This window comes from Dicentrarchus labrax, unplaced genomic scaffold (genome assembly GCF_905237075.1).
Source record: "Dicentrarchus labrax unplaced genomic scaffold, dlabrax2021, whole genome shotgun sequence".
Taxonomy (NCBI): Eukaryota; Metazoa; Chordata; class Actinopteri; family Moronidae; genus Dicentrarchus; species Dicentrarchus labrax.
The window spans coordinates 5,617,619-5,635,561 of record NW_026136712.1 but is presented as its reverse complement, the minus strand read 5'-3'; the positions used below and the strand labels follow the sequence as shown (position 1 = coordinate 5,635,561).

At 41.1% G+C, this 17,943-nt stretch overlaps 1 protein-coding gene across 16 annotated transcripts in view; it reads left to right on the top strand.

Annotated features, from left to right (window-relative positions):
• cacna1g (calcium channel, voltage-dependent, T type, alpha 1G subunit) overlaps window positions 1–17,943 on the top strand; it is a 243,457-nt gene that overhangs the window by 217,527 nt on the left and 7,987 nt on the right. For 9 of the 16 annotated variants that reach the window (XM_051417967.1, XM_051417966.1, XM_051417974.1 and 6 more), the window contains 9 exons: window positions 682–833; window positions 3,030–3,139; window positions 5,511–5,644; window positions 8,239–8,309; window positions 10,137–10,215; window positions 10,547–10,668; window positions 11,594–12,019; window positions 14,136–14,288; window positions 16,971–17,093. In XM_051417967.1, the coding sequence (XP_051273927.1) occupies window positions 682–833; window positions 3,030–3,139; window positions 5,511–5,644; window positions 8,239–8,309; window positions 10,137–10,215; window positions 10,547–10,668; window positions 11,594–12,019; window positions 14,136–14,288; window positions 16,971–17,093 (1,370 nt within the window). The remainder of the gene's footprint in view (window positions 1–681; window positions 834–3,029; window positions 3,140–5,510; window positions 5,645–8,238; window positions 8,310–10,136; window positions 10,216–10,546; window positions 10,669–11,593; window positions 12,020–14,135; window positions 14,289–16,970; window positions 17,094–17,943) is intronic. The other 7 variants (XM_051417968.1, XM_051417965.1, XM_051417959.1 and 4 more) reach the window with 4 other exon arrangements.

The following is a 17,943-nucleotide window of genomic DNA, read 5'->3' as shown; positions in this document are numbered from 1 at the left end:
TGGAGTGATAAGGTGATAGCTTCCTCTCTCCTCCTCATCCCAACTCCCAGCCCATCCATCCATCCTCTGTGGATGGAGGGAAGAGGTGAGGAACAAAGTGATGGATGAGTATGGAGAACTTTTGTCCCATGTTCTGTTCCTAAGGGAGGGAAGTGAAAGGAATAAGGGGAGGCCGAGTCACGTGACGATCAGAGAGACAGAGGGGAAAAATGGCCAAATCTCCAGACAACAGCCTCACACACACTGAGCAATGCTGTTTATCTCCTATCACACGCACTCGGAGAGTTCATTTAAATAATTGTTGATCAGAGAGGAGATTTGATTTGATTAGTCATGACGCAGACCACAGGAGGGCCTGGCTGGAGTCTTTCTTTCTCTCTATGCGTTACCTGATCGGCATCCCCTTTTCTAATCTCTTCACATCTCTCTTTACATATTCTTGATACCATCTTTAACACATTTAAGTGTGCAGGAGGGTGTTGTTGTGTTTCACTAACCACTTTTTTTTAAATCAGACTGGTGGCTCCAGTCCTCAACACAGCAGGTCTACTGTACAGTGTCCAAGTACATTACCTCCTATCTCACTTTTTGAACGCCACCTCCTCCTCCTCCTCCTCCTCCTCCTCATTACCCCGCTCCCCTCACCCCACCCCACCCCCCACTACTTCCCACTTCCAACAGAAGCTCAGAGTAAGCCCTACTACTCCGATTACTCCCCCACCCGCCTGCTCATCCACAAGATGTGTACCAGCCAATACCTGGACCTGTTCATCACCATCGTCATAGGGCTCAACGTCATCGCCATGTCCATGGAGCACTACCAACAGCCCAAGGTCAGAAGTGGGGGGACAAAGGTGGGGTAATGATGGACTCTTTGCTTCAAATGTTTATACCCCATGGGCTCGAAAAATAATTGCAAATAATTCCTAGAGTTTGTCTTATTGCAATAACTTGTTGGACTAGATTTGGTATGATGGCTACAGTTCTCTTTGTTTGCATACTGGGTCAGTCCTACACTGATTAAAAAGTATGTAACTGATCCAACCATCCTGTGTTGGGCTGTATTCACACCAAATCAGGCTTTACAGTGAAAACACCAGTCCTCCCATTCATTCTAATGTAGGTATTGTGTTTGGGCTACAGTGGTAGGGAGTGCAGGGAATGCCGAAAGGTCTGTCAGCTTTTGGAGAAACCCAACCCGACGGCACTCTGCAGTAGCCAAGAGTGAGAAAGAGAGAGCAGAGGTGGTTGATTGAGCTAGAGAGTGAATGACGAGAGGGAGCGGTGGTAGTGATATATCATATAAATAAACTTTATTTTCTTAATAAACATGCCCACACCTCCGCACAACCCTGCAGGAAGGTCTGCAATGCTTGATTTGATGTGAATACGGCCTCAAAGTATAGTTTAAGTGTCCAATAGTCTGGCTGTAAATGTTTCAAAAGCATTTTCACTCAAGTTTTTAAAAAATATAATAATAATAATAATATTGGCTATTACAGACTTTGTTCTAGTATCTACATTATGCTTTAAAATAAGGATAAATGCCATTGGAATATTATTGGAATATATTTAAATCTCCCTGGAATAGCAGGTTAATGGCCTCATAGGACTCCAGGTAGTGTCAAATATAAAAGCTGTGCCAATGATAATAAAATACTAATAATAATAAGAAACGACTTATCAAAACACCCTTATTATTTCCTTAAACCAGCCTGACAAGGGGATCAGGTCTACACAAAAAGAAAGGAAAGTAGGATAAGATTTGTAAAAGCCTGGTAAGAACAGCAACGGTGAACTATTAAAGGGAGGTTTCAAAACAATAACTGTGAGATCATTACACAGTCATTAGACTAGATGAACTCATATTAAAATGGTTTAGAATAATGCTGTAAAAAAACTATACATTTAAGGTAATGGGTTACCGCAAATTTCACCCGTTTGGTAAACCCAAAAGGTAATGCAAATGACCTTTGTATAAATACAAAGCCATGCTCTGGTATGGATATTTAGGATTTATAGCCCGTATCCATATTCCACTCATTTTAGAAATATTTCTATTGCTTTTAACATTGTTGGCCACCTGCTTTATCAGAACAATGAAGTGGAAGAAGAATAAACCTTTTTCACATCAGCCATTTGGACATGAAATAGTAGGGTAAACACAGGTGTTACCAATGATACTAATTAAGGTTTCCGTTCCATTTAGTGTAGCAGAGCCTTTCCAGTGAGCCAAACTGCCTAATAGCAGCCCCCTGACTCTGTTTGGCCTGAATGGAACACCTGTGTTTAGCCTACTATTTAATGTCAAAATCGCTGCTGGGAAAAAGGTCTATTCCATAAGAGTAAAAGAGACTCAGAGACAAGAGAAGCTGAATAAAAGAGAGGAGTACCTGCAAAAAAAGAACATAAGGTGACAGGATGGATGAGGTAAAGCATGGTAGATGGGAATGGGGTAGAGTGGAAGGTAGTATGGGATGTAGCTGTGAGTGGACGAATTGCCACCAGTGAGGATTTAGTGAAATCCCTGTTGACCACCAGCTCTCTCCTCGTCTCGCTGCTAAAGGTCAGTTTTTACATGCAGATGGGCACTGTGAGTTCTCCCACAGGCAAAAATGGACAGTTTGATTCTAATGGCCTTTTCGTGGGGAATGAGGGAGGGAGGAGCGGAGGGCGACGAGAGTGATCTATTAATGGAATGGCTAATTCTGGAGAAGAGGACAGAGTTTACAATATGGACCTTTTGGTATTTCATGCGAAGGCTGTAAGTGCAGGAAAATCGTATATTTGCAGAGCAAAAATATTCACTATAGCAAGCCATTTAGTGCAACTGAGTCGAGTTGGAAGATTGCAATGGGGTGAGATCTTTTCATTGGTTTTCAGTGCAGTCTCAGCACATTTCATTACATGAAACCCACAGCTTACTCTGCTGAAATAATAGAAAGTTTAATACTAGGTATACTGCCCTGTTAAGATAGATACTTGTGCAGTTTATTAACCTTTAATATGTCTCTCCCTGACATCCCCAGGAACTGACCAAGGCACTGAAGATCTGTAACTACATCTTCACAGTCATCTTTGTACTGGAGTCCGTCTTCAAGCTGGTGGCCTTCGGCTTTCGAGGCTTCTTCAAAGACAAGTCAGTATTTAACTGCCATGCTTCCCAAAGTGACGTAATAGCCGCTTCCAAACAATCTTGGACACAGATCAGACAGAAATCCTGAATAAACATTTACCTTCCAGTTTAGGGTTTTGACATTTTAGGGGACATGATATTGTAATGGATTGGTGGTTAAAGGTGCCGTTCTTTAACCTCTGAGTCATGTGGAAAATGTGAGGCAGAGTTCGGAGGAGCTTAATTGAGCTTTTTCTAAGGTGCTCCAGTGGATGGTTCTCAGTGAGGCCTGTATGAATACAAACGGCCTCGTTAAACACCCATAAAAGACGTTGCCTTAGATGATTTCATAGCTTCGAAATCCCTGGCGTCCTGCTGCAAACCGCACAATAATGCACAAACACAATCCCAACAGCCCAAACGTATCTTACCACACATCACACATACATGAATACACACACTAACACACTCACCTCAGTGGAGGCATTGTGTTTTTGGAGCAGAGCTGACCACCAAGGGCTCCATGATGTCCATTCTCTTTGCCAGAGTAGACCATTATCCTTTTTGCATTTGGCAGCAGCCCAGTTTGATATTACCTCACTACACACACACACACACACACACACACACACACAGTACACACAGATAAACGCAACATTTAGCCAAGACCTCTAGTTTGACAGGCTCATTGAATTTTAAGTTGATTTGCTTGTGTTCATTCTGCTCATAGAAAAGAAACAATGGAAATTGACAAACCTGATTAGTACGACCACCCACCAATATCTTCACTGACTTTTTACACACTCATTCTATTCAAAACATTTTGCTCAGTGCACATTTATTGCACAGGGGCTGGAAAATTAGATCTGGTCCCAACACTTTGATCTCAAGTCAAGTCACAGTATCTGGGAAAGAAATTAGCCTGCTGATTCCTGATCTGAGTGCACCATATCTATCTTTATGATATACTAAAATGAAATTATATCATTGTCACTTTTTTAATCTGCCTCATAACACTGAAATACTCTACACACTCCTGGGCATCCAGAAAATGATCCATCTCTTAAATTTAAAGTTTATGTGATTAGTTAATTGTGTAAGACTAAAGTGTTGGCTTTATTATGTCATTTCTGGCTGCAAAACCTGCGAAAATTACAAAATGTCCTATCTACAGTCAGTGGACGTGACCCACGGTGGTAGATTATAAACAGCTCATTCTAAGGTGATCAAAACACAGCGATTCTTATTAAGGGGAATATACACTAATGACAACATACCTATGAATATTATATTCCATTTCTGCTAATAGATCCTCCTAAATGTTATACACTGGGCCTTTAATAAGAAAATGCAACTTTTTCTCACTATTGTACATACTTAAAGGTCCAGTCAGAATGTCTGTTGACAGAAGTATAATACTCTTAGGTATGTTTTCATATGTTAGTAATCACCTGAAAATAGGAAAAGTTGGGTTTTAGTTACCTTAGAATGAGCCGTTTTTATCTACAGGAGGAGTGGGTCCTCTTCTACAGAGTCCGCCATGTTGAACCACCATAGTTTCTACTACACACTGAGCTTTTTTCAAATGGTTACAATCTACAACTTCACTACTAGATGCCACGAAATCCTACACACCGGTCCTTTAAAGAAACATTTTCAAATTAGGGAATACCTTTGTTAGCTTTCCAAAAAGAAGATCAATACCATTCTCGTCTACCAAAGTATGACACTAGAGCGACTAGATGTTAGCTTAGCTTAGCATTAAGACAAAATCTTCTAGATTTGAAGAATCAAAAAACTATTTATTTAAAGTATAAAAACTAGCAATTTATACCTCATGCTTTGTAATGAGCTCCTCTAAACAGGAACTTCAGTACAAGCTGTACTTAAACACTTTTGTGTCCTTTAATGTGTGAAGGGAGCTGTGAATGGCAGGTGCTGAAACATGACTGCTATAATGAAACAAATTGATTTGGCCCTGGTTTCCCAACAGTGTGTGGGAGTACTTTAAAGACCAAGTGAAGACACAAGTTATTGGTTTTGAAGTCAAAATTGAGTTGTCAGTCTAAAGTAATCAGGTTTATGACTCAATTTTGACTCAAGTCCAGGTAATATGACTCCAGTTCACATCTCTAGACTAAAGGAAATGACTCAGATATTGATGATTTTGATGATTTGTTTAGGTCAGATTTTACAGCCAGTCACATTTCAGGTTTCAGTGACAGGAACATCTAAGTCTGTGTGTGTGTGTGTGTGTGTGTGTGTGTGTGTGTGTGTGTGTGTGTGTGTGTGTGTGTGTGTGTGTGTGTGTGTGTGTGTGTGTTTCTGTGTGTGTGTGTGTGTGTGTGTGTGTGTGTGTGTGTGTGTGTGTGTGTGTGTGTGTGCGTGTCTGTAGGTGGAACCAGCTGGATCTGGCCATCGTGCTGCTGTCCATCATGGGCATCACTCTGGAGGAGATTGAGGTCAATGCATCCCGGCATATCAACCCCACCATCATCCGCATCATGAGAGTGCTGAGGATCGCAAGAGGTAGGAAGCCCCCCGCCCCTCGTCCTGCCCATCCATCCATCCAAACCCCTCCCTGACACAATCTCTCTCACACACACGTACGCACTCTGGTCTCTCTCATAGTGCTGTACTTTCAAGATGCCTTGTAAAACAGCCACGTCCGTGGGACTCCCCTCTTTGTCATTTTTGCATGGCAGGTCTCAGCAGGGCTCGGGCAGGGTGTGAGTCGACCAGATGGCACAGAGAAACACAGTCAGCTGACAAACCCAAAGCACTGAGAGGGGGCAGAGAGAGAGAGAGAGAGAGAGAGAGGAAGAAATATAGAGACAAAGGCTGGGAGAGGAGAGAGGTGAGGAAAGATAGCTGAGGGTGGGGGAGAGTCACATGATGACAGTAAGTGAATTAAGCTGCAAGGAACTGAGGTATGGAGGGAATAAATGAAAGGAGAGGGGAAGAGAGGAGGAATAAAAGGAAGAGGGAGGGATGACGAATAACTTCTGACCTGAAAATAGATTACAAGAAGATGGAGAGAAGTTGAAAAGAGGAGCAATCGATGTTCGAGTGAAAAAAGTTGAGTGAATGAGGATAATGAGAGATAAATGAATGGAGCAAAGGTATGCTGGTGGGCGAGAGGGAGACAGAGAGAATACAGTACATCCGGAGAGAGACTAAATGGTGCAAAAGGGTGGAGGAGGAAGGTCGAGCTAAAGAGACGGGATGGATTTGGCAGGGATAGCTAAACTGCGCGTGTGCTTCAGGCTGATTACTTGTCCAGGTAATTAAAGATAAGAGAGGGCTGGAGAGGAGGAAACAGGAGGAAGAGATGAGGAGAGCCGAGAGAAGGAGGAGATAAGACCGGGCAGGGGGGAAGCTCATCTGTTCTGTCTGATTACTGAATGTGTAATAAAAGAAGTAGCATGGAAGTCTTTATTGATTGCTGTCACACAGAAGACCAGGCACAAACATATGTGTGTAATGTGTGTGTCATTTGAGTGGGTACAATAAGTGGCTCCTGTTTTCTATCTGGCATTACCGTGCATCTCATATTCAGACTGTGTAGACGTGATTTAGCTGGATTACATTTACACACTGGCTCCATTGTAATCACATTTGATTGTCCTCGCCAAACACTGCTGCACCAGTTACATTTTCTTGTAATGTTTCTGTTGTTCCAACTTTGATTCCATTTAAGCTGCCTAACAATAGCCGTGTCTGGATTGTTCGTACATAATTACAACATGTATTGTGAATGTATTTCATATTACATACTACTAGCATATACTTTTCAGACTGTACCGTGTATGTCCTGTATACATTGTCACTTCCCTGTTTAGCTCTTTTAAAATCCGGTCTGACTGAACCTTAAGAGGTGCAACAGAACTATAGTGACAGTAGAGTGAGGGAGATGTCAATCAAGCGTGGTTTGTGCACACCCACACTGAGGAGAGGGCGATGTGTGTGAAGGGGCTCTAAGTGCAAACCACTATGGGTTATAGGCTTTTTTCACAGAAGACATACTGACATGTCTCAATAGATTTGTGTAAATAATAATAATAATAACTAATAAAGAACTAATAAAATGAATCATGCCTGAATGCCATTTAGCTACTTAATATTATTAGTAATAACAACTCAAAAGGCACCTCCACTTGTGCCTGAGGTCTCCATGCAGTGAGAATCAGTAGAAGTTTTCCAGTGGCTGTTTGATTGGATCTTTAAATTTGCCAGGATGGGCTGCTTTTTCTTCTGCTATTGTTCACAATCTGAACCCAAGCCAGACTGTTTCCATGGGAATGTTCAGTATAAGCACAAAGACTTACAGCATTATGTAAGGACCCTAATGCATAATGTTTTCATCTACTGCATATTGCAAGAATACATCGTACATTTAACAATCCCAGTTTCCTCACAAATATTGCTCATGCTTGAAGGAATAGTTTGATATTTTGGTAAATATGCTTATTTGAATTAGATTAGAAGATCAATACTATGATAATGACTGTATGGTCAATAGAAGGGTTAAGTTAAGCTTAGCTTAGCACAATACTGGAAGCAGGAGGAAACAGCTAACCAAAGGTTCAAATCTCCACCTACCAGCACCTGTAAAAGTCGCAAATTACCATATATCTCATATGAACCAGTCAAACCTACACAAATAAACAAACACGTAAAAATGCCAATTAGCTGTTTTATGGGCAGCGACTTGTTGGAACAATTTTGTGGTCTAGGCGTAGGCCAGGCAGCCGCTAGAGAGTCTGTCCAGGGCCTCGAAAACTAACTTTTTTGTGCACCTCTACTATTTCACTCATTATTATGCATTATCTATCAGTCTGGTACCCCATCGCCATACCCGTGACCTCATCAAGCTGCAACCCCAATCAGGAGGATATGACCTCAATCAGGCTATCTGAAAGCTTAATGTTCAATAAAAAGAAACCTGTGACTACACTGACGGAGCAGGATTAGTCTGTAAGTAAGGAAAATGTTGAGTCCTTTCAATATCACAGAAGGCGTGATGGCACAAGTCCCTGTCCTGTTATGTAAGACTGAACAATCTTAATATTGGTAAGACACTTTTTCATTATCTGTGTGTGTGTATGTGTGTGTCCCCACAGTATTGAAGCTGTTGAAGATGGCGGTGGGGATGAGAGCTTTGCTGGACACCGTTATGCAAGCCCTGCCTCAGGTACTCCGTCAGCTCTGTTAAATAACATCCACGGAAGCCACTGATTTCACTTTTCCTTCCTCATCTGTAATTTTCTCCACGGATCTTTCACTTCCTAACACGTCCCACAGAAGCTGTCCTTAAAATTACATCCCCAGAGGCATTTCTTTTTTTGGTAAATGTTCTTCTGTTTCAGGATGCTGTTGTTTCCCATGAGCCTTTTGCAAACTCTAGAGACCATTATTTGCATAACCAGCCCCCTGCCGAGATTGCGAAGTGAATGTAGCTTGAGGTTTTGTTTTGAATGATGGTAGGTGGATTTGAGGGTGCCGGAGCTGGTAAAGTAGAACAACTTCTGCAGTGTTTGGATTGAGGGGAAAAAATAACACTCTTATATCTTATGTTCACAGCATTCTTTGATACCACCTCTGTCTGTCATACAGAAATTAAGCCTAATTCCTCCCAGAGCTTGTCAGAAGTTTTCATAATTAATAAATCCGATAATAGGTGGTGATGTGGGTGTGAGCAGGTTGGTTGATGGTGATTAGCATTGACACCGGCAGCAGCAGCAGCACACCCTGAAGCTTTTTCATTACCTAAACCCACCTCTGTATGTTTAAAGCTGTTATTCCCTATTATGTGTTTCACTCCTTCCTCATCAGCTGCACATTTTTATTCAGATGGTGCTTTTTAACTGCTTCGCAGCATTCTTGTGTGGCACACAAGGGAGCTTTACCACCTGAAATTCATAGTAATTGTTGAAACCTTGATTTCAGACAGAGGTAGACAAAGGCAGCTTCTCAGTTCAAGCTCATTTTGATTGTGTCAGCTGAAATGACAACTGTGGCTGGCAGATATTATCAGCTAGGTAGGTAATTAAGATTAGCATAAAAAATCTATTAAAAAAAACCTTCTTTGACTTTCCAGGTGACTTTTTAACGTATAACCTGCAATTGTTTTTCTTAAAGGTCCAGTGTGTAACATTTAGGAGGATCTATTTGCAGAGAGAGAGTGGGTCCTCGTCTATGGAGTCTGCTATGATTAACTGCCATGTGTCTACAGTAGCCCAGAATTGACAAACCAAACACTGGCTAGATAGGGCCATTCGAGTTTTCCGCAAGTTTCGCAGCCACAGTAGTTTTTCCTACACACTTCACAGCCTGTTTTCATACCCAGGTCATCAAATACAGATGTGAGTGGTATTCAGTTAGTGCAAGTACTGCAACTTCACCGCTAGATGCCACTAAATCCTACACACTGGTCCTTTCTGTATGCACTTGATTACACACATACAAGATATCATGCTAACCAACTGAGGTTAAAGCTACATATCCCAGGCAAAAAGTCAGCATGTAACGTTATCATGGATGACAAGTTTTGCTGAAATTGTTGGAGTCTAATCTAATAGACTGAGCTGCTAATGTTGGGAAATAATGGTTGTGCTGGTCTTGAATGGTGCTTTTTTTTATGTATGTTTTTTTTTAATGTAAACTGTAATCCCACTAAATATTTAAGTATGAAATGCTGATTTGCCTAGCTTAGTTACTACTATAGGAAGTAAGCTAGTTAGCCATGCTAACATTTGCAGATTGTGTTAGAGTAGAAAAACACAGTTTAATTCATTCCTTCCAATGCTTGTTTTGATTGGACAATCACTGTATGGAGGTGGGGTTTAGGAAATAGTTGATTGCCATAGTGTATATATTATCTCCCGGCTGCTTCACCGCAGGCCTGCATTCATTTTCTCACTGTAATGAAATGTTTGTTGTCCCTCGCCCATTGATTTTTTTTTGCCGGGGATTTCTCTCCTCTGACTAATCCCTCTCTCTTCCCGTTGTGTCTCTGCAGGTGGGGAATCTGGGTCTTCTCTTCATGCTTCTCTTCTTTATCTTTGCAGCGCTGGGAGTGGAGCTGTTTGGTGACTTAAGTAAGGACATATGCACCATGCGTACAGGCAGTCAGGCAAAGATTCACACACATACATACCCGACAGTATTTAATTCTCCCCACTGTGGGTTTAATCTATCTCATGTTAATTGCTTTCTAAAGGCCTTTGTGGAAATACTTTATTGATTTCTCTAGCTGATGTCTAATAGAAAGTAGTAGCTTTTGTGTAATACAATAGTGTTACAGTTATTATCATTTCATTGCAAAGCCCTATGTTGTGACCACTAAAAAGCCTTGAAAGTCTCCATCCTCTTTTACGGTTTGGCTATTCCTCTCCTTCTCCCCCTCCCTGCTCCTCCTTGTCTCCCCAGTTTGCGATTCGAAACACCATTGTGAAGGTCTGGGGCGCTATGCTACATTCAGAAACTTTGGGATGGCATTTCTGCTGCTCTTCAGAGTTTCCACTGGAGACAACTGGAATGGCATAATGAAGGTGAAACCAACACTGCAGTTTGGGATCCTGAACACATACATACACATAGTTCATTCTTATGTGCTGTTTATGCAACAGGAGCATAAGAGGCAGATAGTGGTGACGTGTTGGTATGTCATCCATTGGGGCAGCCTACCCAATTTTTTGCAAATGACTACAAATCTGTCCCTCCTCATTATTCATCTTTCAAAGGCTAATTCTTTTGCACCCAGGGGCAAAAAATAGCCCTATACTAATAGATTTTAGTAGCAGAGTGGTTCAGATTTTGCCTTCAAAGGTTCAGTTTGTAGGATACAGTAGTACAAATACATAACAATTCCTATACGATTATACACTAATGAAAATAGTTTTGCATATTATATTCCATTTCTGCTAATAGATCCACTTAAATGTTACACACTGGACCTTTCAGATAATAAGTTGCCAAGTACCTTAAAATAATAAATCTAATTTTCAAACGCTTTTAGATGATTGTCTGCTTTGTCTCCATGTTCAGGCCAGTATCCATACAACTCATATTTATATTGGAGAATTACGCAACACACTTAAGTCTAAAGCTGACGTTGCGTGTCAGTAGTAGTGGTGTGCCCTTTATGTAATGAGGCAGAAAGTAAGACTGTGGAGGTCGTGGTGATGGATGGGCAAAATAGTGCATCTGACTTTCACACCAGAGACCTGACTTCATGTTCCATTTTTAGGGATTTTAGTATCATGACCATGACCTTTCCCTAACTTTAACCCTACTGTAGCTGAAGTTATCCATACATTAGGCTACAAATAAATGCTAACATCAGCACGCTCACAATGACAATGTTGAACATGCTGATGTTTACCAGGTATAATGTGTGCCATGTTCATCATCTGAGTTTATCAGAACCCTAACCCAGCTTTAGCTAATGTGCTCATGTTTTCATGCTTTGTCCAGGACACACTGAGGGACTGCGGTAATGACAACCCCTGCTACAACACTGTGGTCTCTCCCATCTACTTCGTCTCCTTCGTTTTGACCGCCCAGTTTGTCCTGGTCAACGTTGTCATAGCTGTCCTGATGAAGCACCTGGAGGAGAGCAACAAGGAAGCCAAGGAGGAGGCGGAGCTGGAGGCAGAGTTGGAGCTGGAGAACCGGCTCCAGGCGGAAAGGGCGGAAATGGCAACAAGGTCACCCCAACTCAACCCTCTGGCACTGGGCACGGACAGGTCAAGCTCTGGGGGTTCCCCCTGTAGGTCCACTGGAGGAGGGGACAGGGAGCAGGAAAGGGGCGGTCCTATGGACTCGCCCACTGCTGATATTCGCAGAGACTCTATAAACCTCAGAGCAGACCCCCCTTCAAGCCTGGAGCCCACGCTGGAGGTAATAAGTCTTTTTTGTGCTGCTTCTATGTTATGTTTATCTGAGCGTTGTGATTTCGAAGACATTCTTCGACCATGGTTCCCTCATCAGCCCTGTTGACATCTTCTCAAAGAACATAACTCCAGATATGTTTGTGCTTACTGACAGAAACAATAGATTTTACTGAAAAACACGGCTAATCAGAATAAAAATAGCTTTCCCTTTGTAGGTCCCAATAGCAGCTTGTGCATTAATAACTCTATACCTATATATAACTATAGGTTTATATAACCAATAAATTAGATGGGGTTCCATGTCACATGTGAGTGACTTTATAGTTGCATATAAATACCTTATCACGCTGTCTTTATTGATTCACATTATTGCACGCAAGTAAAAGTGAGATACACATTCACATAATGTCTATTATTATTATTATTATTATTATTATTATTATTAGATATACATAAAAAGAACATATCAGAAGATATTAAAAGACAATAACATAAAAATCAAAAACAGGAGTACACCTATACACAAATATAAACATATTAATCAAGAGGTTTCATGGGGAAAATAGTTCTGTAATGTTTCAAAAGCCTTTCACTTTATTTGTGATTTAAGTAGAGAATTCAGTTCAGGGAGAATAGGTGAGATCTGAGGTACTGATGTAAGTTTTCTGTTGAATAAAGACTTTGCATATTGAATAATGAAATGCACCAGATATTCAGGATATCATCTGGATTATTATAATAACGTATAATATCTTTAAGATTAAAATAATAGATAGAATTGGGAGTTTCAAAAAAGTGAGAACTCTCCAAAATATTTGCCATAGTCCACAAAAAATAGGTGCATCATTTTTTTCAATATTCTAAATATCCATGTGTGTAAACTTAACAATTAGACAATTAGCGGTGTATATTTTATGTATGGTCTATGCAGCGTCATGGGCGACATGACAGATGCTCCAAGGTGACTTCCTGCTGGGGGGCCAGGCTGTGCGGCCAGTCAGATGACCCCCTCCCCACCCCCCAAGTCTCTAGTCATTAGTTCTGACTCCAGTCCAAACCATTAGTTAATTCTCTGGCACGGGCTGAGGGATGCTGAGCATGCTGGAGACTACTTGAAATAGTGGATTTGTTTGGAGAAATGTCTCTTCATTGTCTCAGTGTACTAACTGTAGTCCATATGTAAACAAAGTATGGCGGATATGGCCATATTAGGACATATTTACTACACATTCTGGCATCATTTCAAAATATAAGTGGATACATTTACATGAGATGTGTCCAAAGTCAGGATTATTGACTGTTTTTCTCAATATTGGCATACTCTCCTCACATATTAAACACAGTTATTGTTTATGTCAAGTCAATAATCCATAAAAGGTTCTAGATATGCAAATGTATTATTCTGTGTCTGTGTAAACACCAGGAGGGTTTACAGTTTGTGTGCATGCCTGACTGTGTGTGTGTGTGTATGTGTGTGTGTACTTGTGTGTAGCTGGTCCCAGTAGAGGACATGCCAGTCATAGATAGGTCACAGTGCCATGGGAAAGCTAGACCACGGGGCCTTGTTGTTCACTTCAACTGCTATTTCCAGACAGCGGGGAACTTTTTGGGGGATAGGAAATAGAGGCCTCGCTGTCGTTATGTTTCCCCTCTAAGATGTTATCCGTCTTCTTCCGCCACTCTTCCAAAACATGTGTGGTTAAGCCGCAGTCTCTTCTCCAGCACTGTGGGAGAGCAGCTCTACTGCAGTGTTGCAGTGCCCCCTTGTGGAATTAAATGGGAACATATGAGGGCCTGTAGTGGATGTTGGTCAGGAGGAGGTTGTGTGTGTTCAGTTGCTGTGTGCTGCATGAAAGGCTTAACAATTTATTGAGCTAAGTTTAATAGCTAATGTAGTTCTTGTCTTGTTTCTGTTTATATGTTTGTTCCTTTCTTGATCTACTGTTTTTTTCCTTCCCTCTCTTTCTTTGTGATCCATTCTTTCTTTCCACATTATTCCTGTGTTTTTGTCAACTTCTGTCTTTCCTTCTCCCCCGTCCTTGTCCTTTTCCTCAACTTCTGCTCCAAATTTCTTCCTGTCTGTCTGTCTCTCCGCTCTGTCCTTTCTCTCTGCATTATCGAAGTTTGTCCAGCGGAGAGCGCAGTTTGACTCGGTCTCCCTGGTCATCCAGGGTTCAATGGAGGGAGAGTTGAGTTTGATGGACAACCTGTCTGGCTCTATCTGTCACTACTACGCACTGCCCCCCAAGCCCAGCAAGCACAGCAGCGACAAGAAGGTCAATAATCACCAGAATGATGGCTCACACTCATGAAAATCATTTCATACATCCATTGGGTCTTGCTCCTCTCCAACAAGTAGGGCTGCACAAGCGATAGTAAGCACATAACTGCAATGCAGTAGTTGCTGCTGTAAATTCTGATTCTTAAATATGATATCCAGAAAGGTTACAGATAGTCTTGTTTTCTTTTATGTGAGGCTAAATCAAATAATATCCCCTGTTTTCAAGAGAGTTTCACTTAAAGACTTTCTAAGAACAATCATTTAAAGGGTCAGTTCACCCAAATCACAAATAAATCCCTGTACTCAGTTAGCAGTGTCTAGTCATGCAAATAATTTAGCCCAATGTGAGGTATCCATCTTTGAGATCTACCCCCAACGCTTTAAAGGGGAATGGAATGTTTCTGGTTTCTGTTGCTCACAGTATTTAATAATGAAATGTTCAAAATTCTACCAAAGAAATAGAAAAGTCTCCACAGTGTGACTGTGGATTGTTATTATAAAGAAATATGTTTCTGTTGCTATTTTATATGTAATTCAGTGCTGTGAGCAGCACAAACACAACTTTTTTTTTTACCTCTGTAGGTTAAACTGAGTCAGTCTTGTTTGAAACTGAATCTGTTGTTGTTTGATTATTATCTAAGTGCTAGTGAACTTAAGATCCTCCCGTCACATTATTTATGTGTATTAATGTAATATTTAGTGTACTGCTGTTATTTACTTTTTTCTCTTTCAAAACAAAACCATTGATGAAGCATGCATGCTCAGAAAATGGGTATTGGTTTAATTCAATATCCTTCTAGAACAGACATTGACATCGATGCAGACAGCCAGTCAGTGTTACTTGCAATTGTTTGCCGGGCTCCCAATTTCGACTAGTCACAGACACAGGTGGTCTTAAATACAGAACTTTACCTTAGATTTGTGTGTTTTGTAGACGTCCTAGTATCAAAGTAGGAAACAAGGAAACACAAAATTTGCTATTCAAAGTCTTGTTCATTTATACTTTGTCTGTGTTCTCACACAAAAGGGTTTAGATCCATTGTACCACAGCTAAGTAATTAAATATCTGGTTTCTTTTAATTTGGGTGAAGTGACCCTTTAACTAAAGCGGATTACTCCAAGTAAGGAGATGAGCTTGGTTGACTCTTGAAACAATAGCTTTTGATTGAAAACAGGTGAAATTATCTCACCGCTATTGGCTGAATTTACCACTTGTATTAATAAAAAATGAAATTTTATGACTCAATACCAGACTAAATTACTTAAAGATGGATAAAGTTTGTAGAGTACAGAATTCCCGGCCTAGTTAGTGCAGGAATGCTGTCCGTGGAACTTTATTTCATAAGATTCATGAAAAAGCATGCTAATGTGATCTTTTGTACATCTTGTGCAGCCCTACAGCTATTACCATTTTTGCACTGGCATTCCTCCACATTGAATATTTACCCCTTTCTAACCGGCCCTGTTGCCCACCACAGCGCAGTGCGTCATATCCCGCCTCAGCTATGATCTCACTCCCTCGCTCACGTCTCCACTCACTTACATCCATTCATGCTTGGCAGGTTTTTGGTCTGGCCTCAGTGACATGGTTTAGAGTTTCCCCCACACAACACTGTGTCTGTTTGTGTCCGCATGCATGTTTGTGTGTCTATATGTGAATCCCTACTTTCTCAAACAGTCACAGCGATGTAATATCCCACCAAAGGCATTCACTCTCAATGATCACATTCTTACACACAAGTCTGCAGGGCAATTGCTCAATCAATAAGCTATGGATCACAGAGTCGCTGAATAATGCATCTGAGTGCCTCTTTTCCTCATTTGAAGGGAAATTTTGACCAATTACATTAGCATTGCAAAACCCGATCCTCTAAAAGCTTCAAATGGGTCTGAGATGTCATTATTAGACGCCATAGGCCACCTCTCTCCTTCCGATACGTTAACAGAAGATGTTTTCCATTGAGTTGTGGCTCCTGCCTCTCTCTGCTCCAATGGCCCATTTGACTGTCAGAAAGCATTTCCCCTGTTAGACAGGTACGAGGCCAAATACACAGCAGCTCCTCTTCCAGAAGCCAGCAAGGCATCTAAACACAGCGAGACTGAGGCCAAACTGAGGATTCAGAGCTCAGTGATGTGAATTAACTCAGAGCTAGCATCTCACATTCAACTAGTTTAGCTGTGTAGGCACTTCCAGGTTTTAACATTAAGCCTCTGCAAATTTGAAATGACTGCATTTCAATGCATAGAATATAAATGAATCCCCTTCCTGTCTGCTTGTTTGTTTCTGTGAAAGAACGTGGTTGTCTCATTTGCATCATGTTAAACAGTTTGTCTGTTGTTCAGAATCATAAAGCTGTACATTTTAGTGTGTGTGTGTGTGTGTGTGTGTGTGTGTGTGTGTGTGTGTGTGTGTGTGTGTGTGTGTGTGTGTGTGTGTGTGTGTGTGTGGACCCTGGAATATTATTGCTGCTGTTACACTAATAGCAATACAGTTTAAAATGTCTAAAGGTGGTTTCCAGCCTATAAATGTTGCTTTGGCTTCACACTTCCAGTTTTATATGTGTTGTTTCAAAGTCAATATCTCTGTTAGCTACAGGTCTTTTCTGTGTGTAGCGTCCTTATTTTTGTGAGTGCGTTTGTTTTCTCTGCTCACCAGCCGTTGTCTCTTCCTGCCTAGATCCCTCTAGCGGAGATGGAAGCTCTGTCTCTGGCCTCTGACAAATCCTGGTCCCTAGCTCTGACAGACGACTCGGGCCCCGACGATTTTAACCCCCTCTTTCTAACCAGTCTGGAATGCAATGTACTGACAGTTCCTCTCTTTCTCTTTCTCCATCCCTCTTCCTCCTCTTTCCCCTTTTGCAGTATCTTGTAGTGTTTCCTTTCCCAGGGCACTTCCAAAGCCACTTGTCCCCCCCCCGACCCCCATATACTGTCCCACAATGGGGTGTAACAGGCTTCGTTTGACAGAGGGAAACCAATTGGATGCTAAATCAGCTAAACGTCTAATTTGTGACTGTAGTCCCAGCAATAAAAACAATTAAAGTGGCTATAATGAGTTTTTTTTATATTAATGATGGATCACATGACTACTTGTATGTGAAAGGTGTCCTACTAGTGAACCCACAGGGAAAACTGAGCTAATACAGTGTTTAATACTACCACTGGGGGGCACCAAAGTCATAAAATGTACAAATTCTGAATAGGATAAATAGCTTGTTAAATGCCTTGTTATACAGGTCCACTAGTTTCCTATAATTTCTTATATGCAACTGTACTTTACTTCATAGGAAAGTTCCTGGAAAGAACTGTGTAATTTGTCATTACTTATAGGGACAGTCGTGACAGTGTTCATGTTGCATTTCCAGTTAAACAATCCCATGGAATTGCTGACACTTATAGTCAGTGTACAGCAGGTCAGCTGAAAATGGTTAATTTAATAACCAAAAAGTGTTCAATAATATATTATTATTAATGGATATGCACTGAAATTGAGTTTTTTTTACCTGAACCTTTTCTCCATTTTCTCTATAATTAGTCCCAGGTTACATTAGTCTTTCCCAGGAAACTTTCAAGGAAATTACCAGGAAATGACAGACCAATAACATAAAGTGTTACCCATTGTACTTATATGTGAATTCATGCATAAGTCC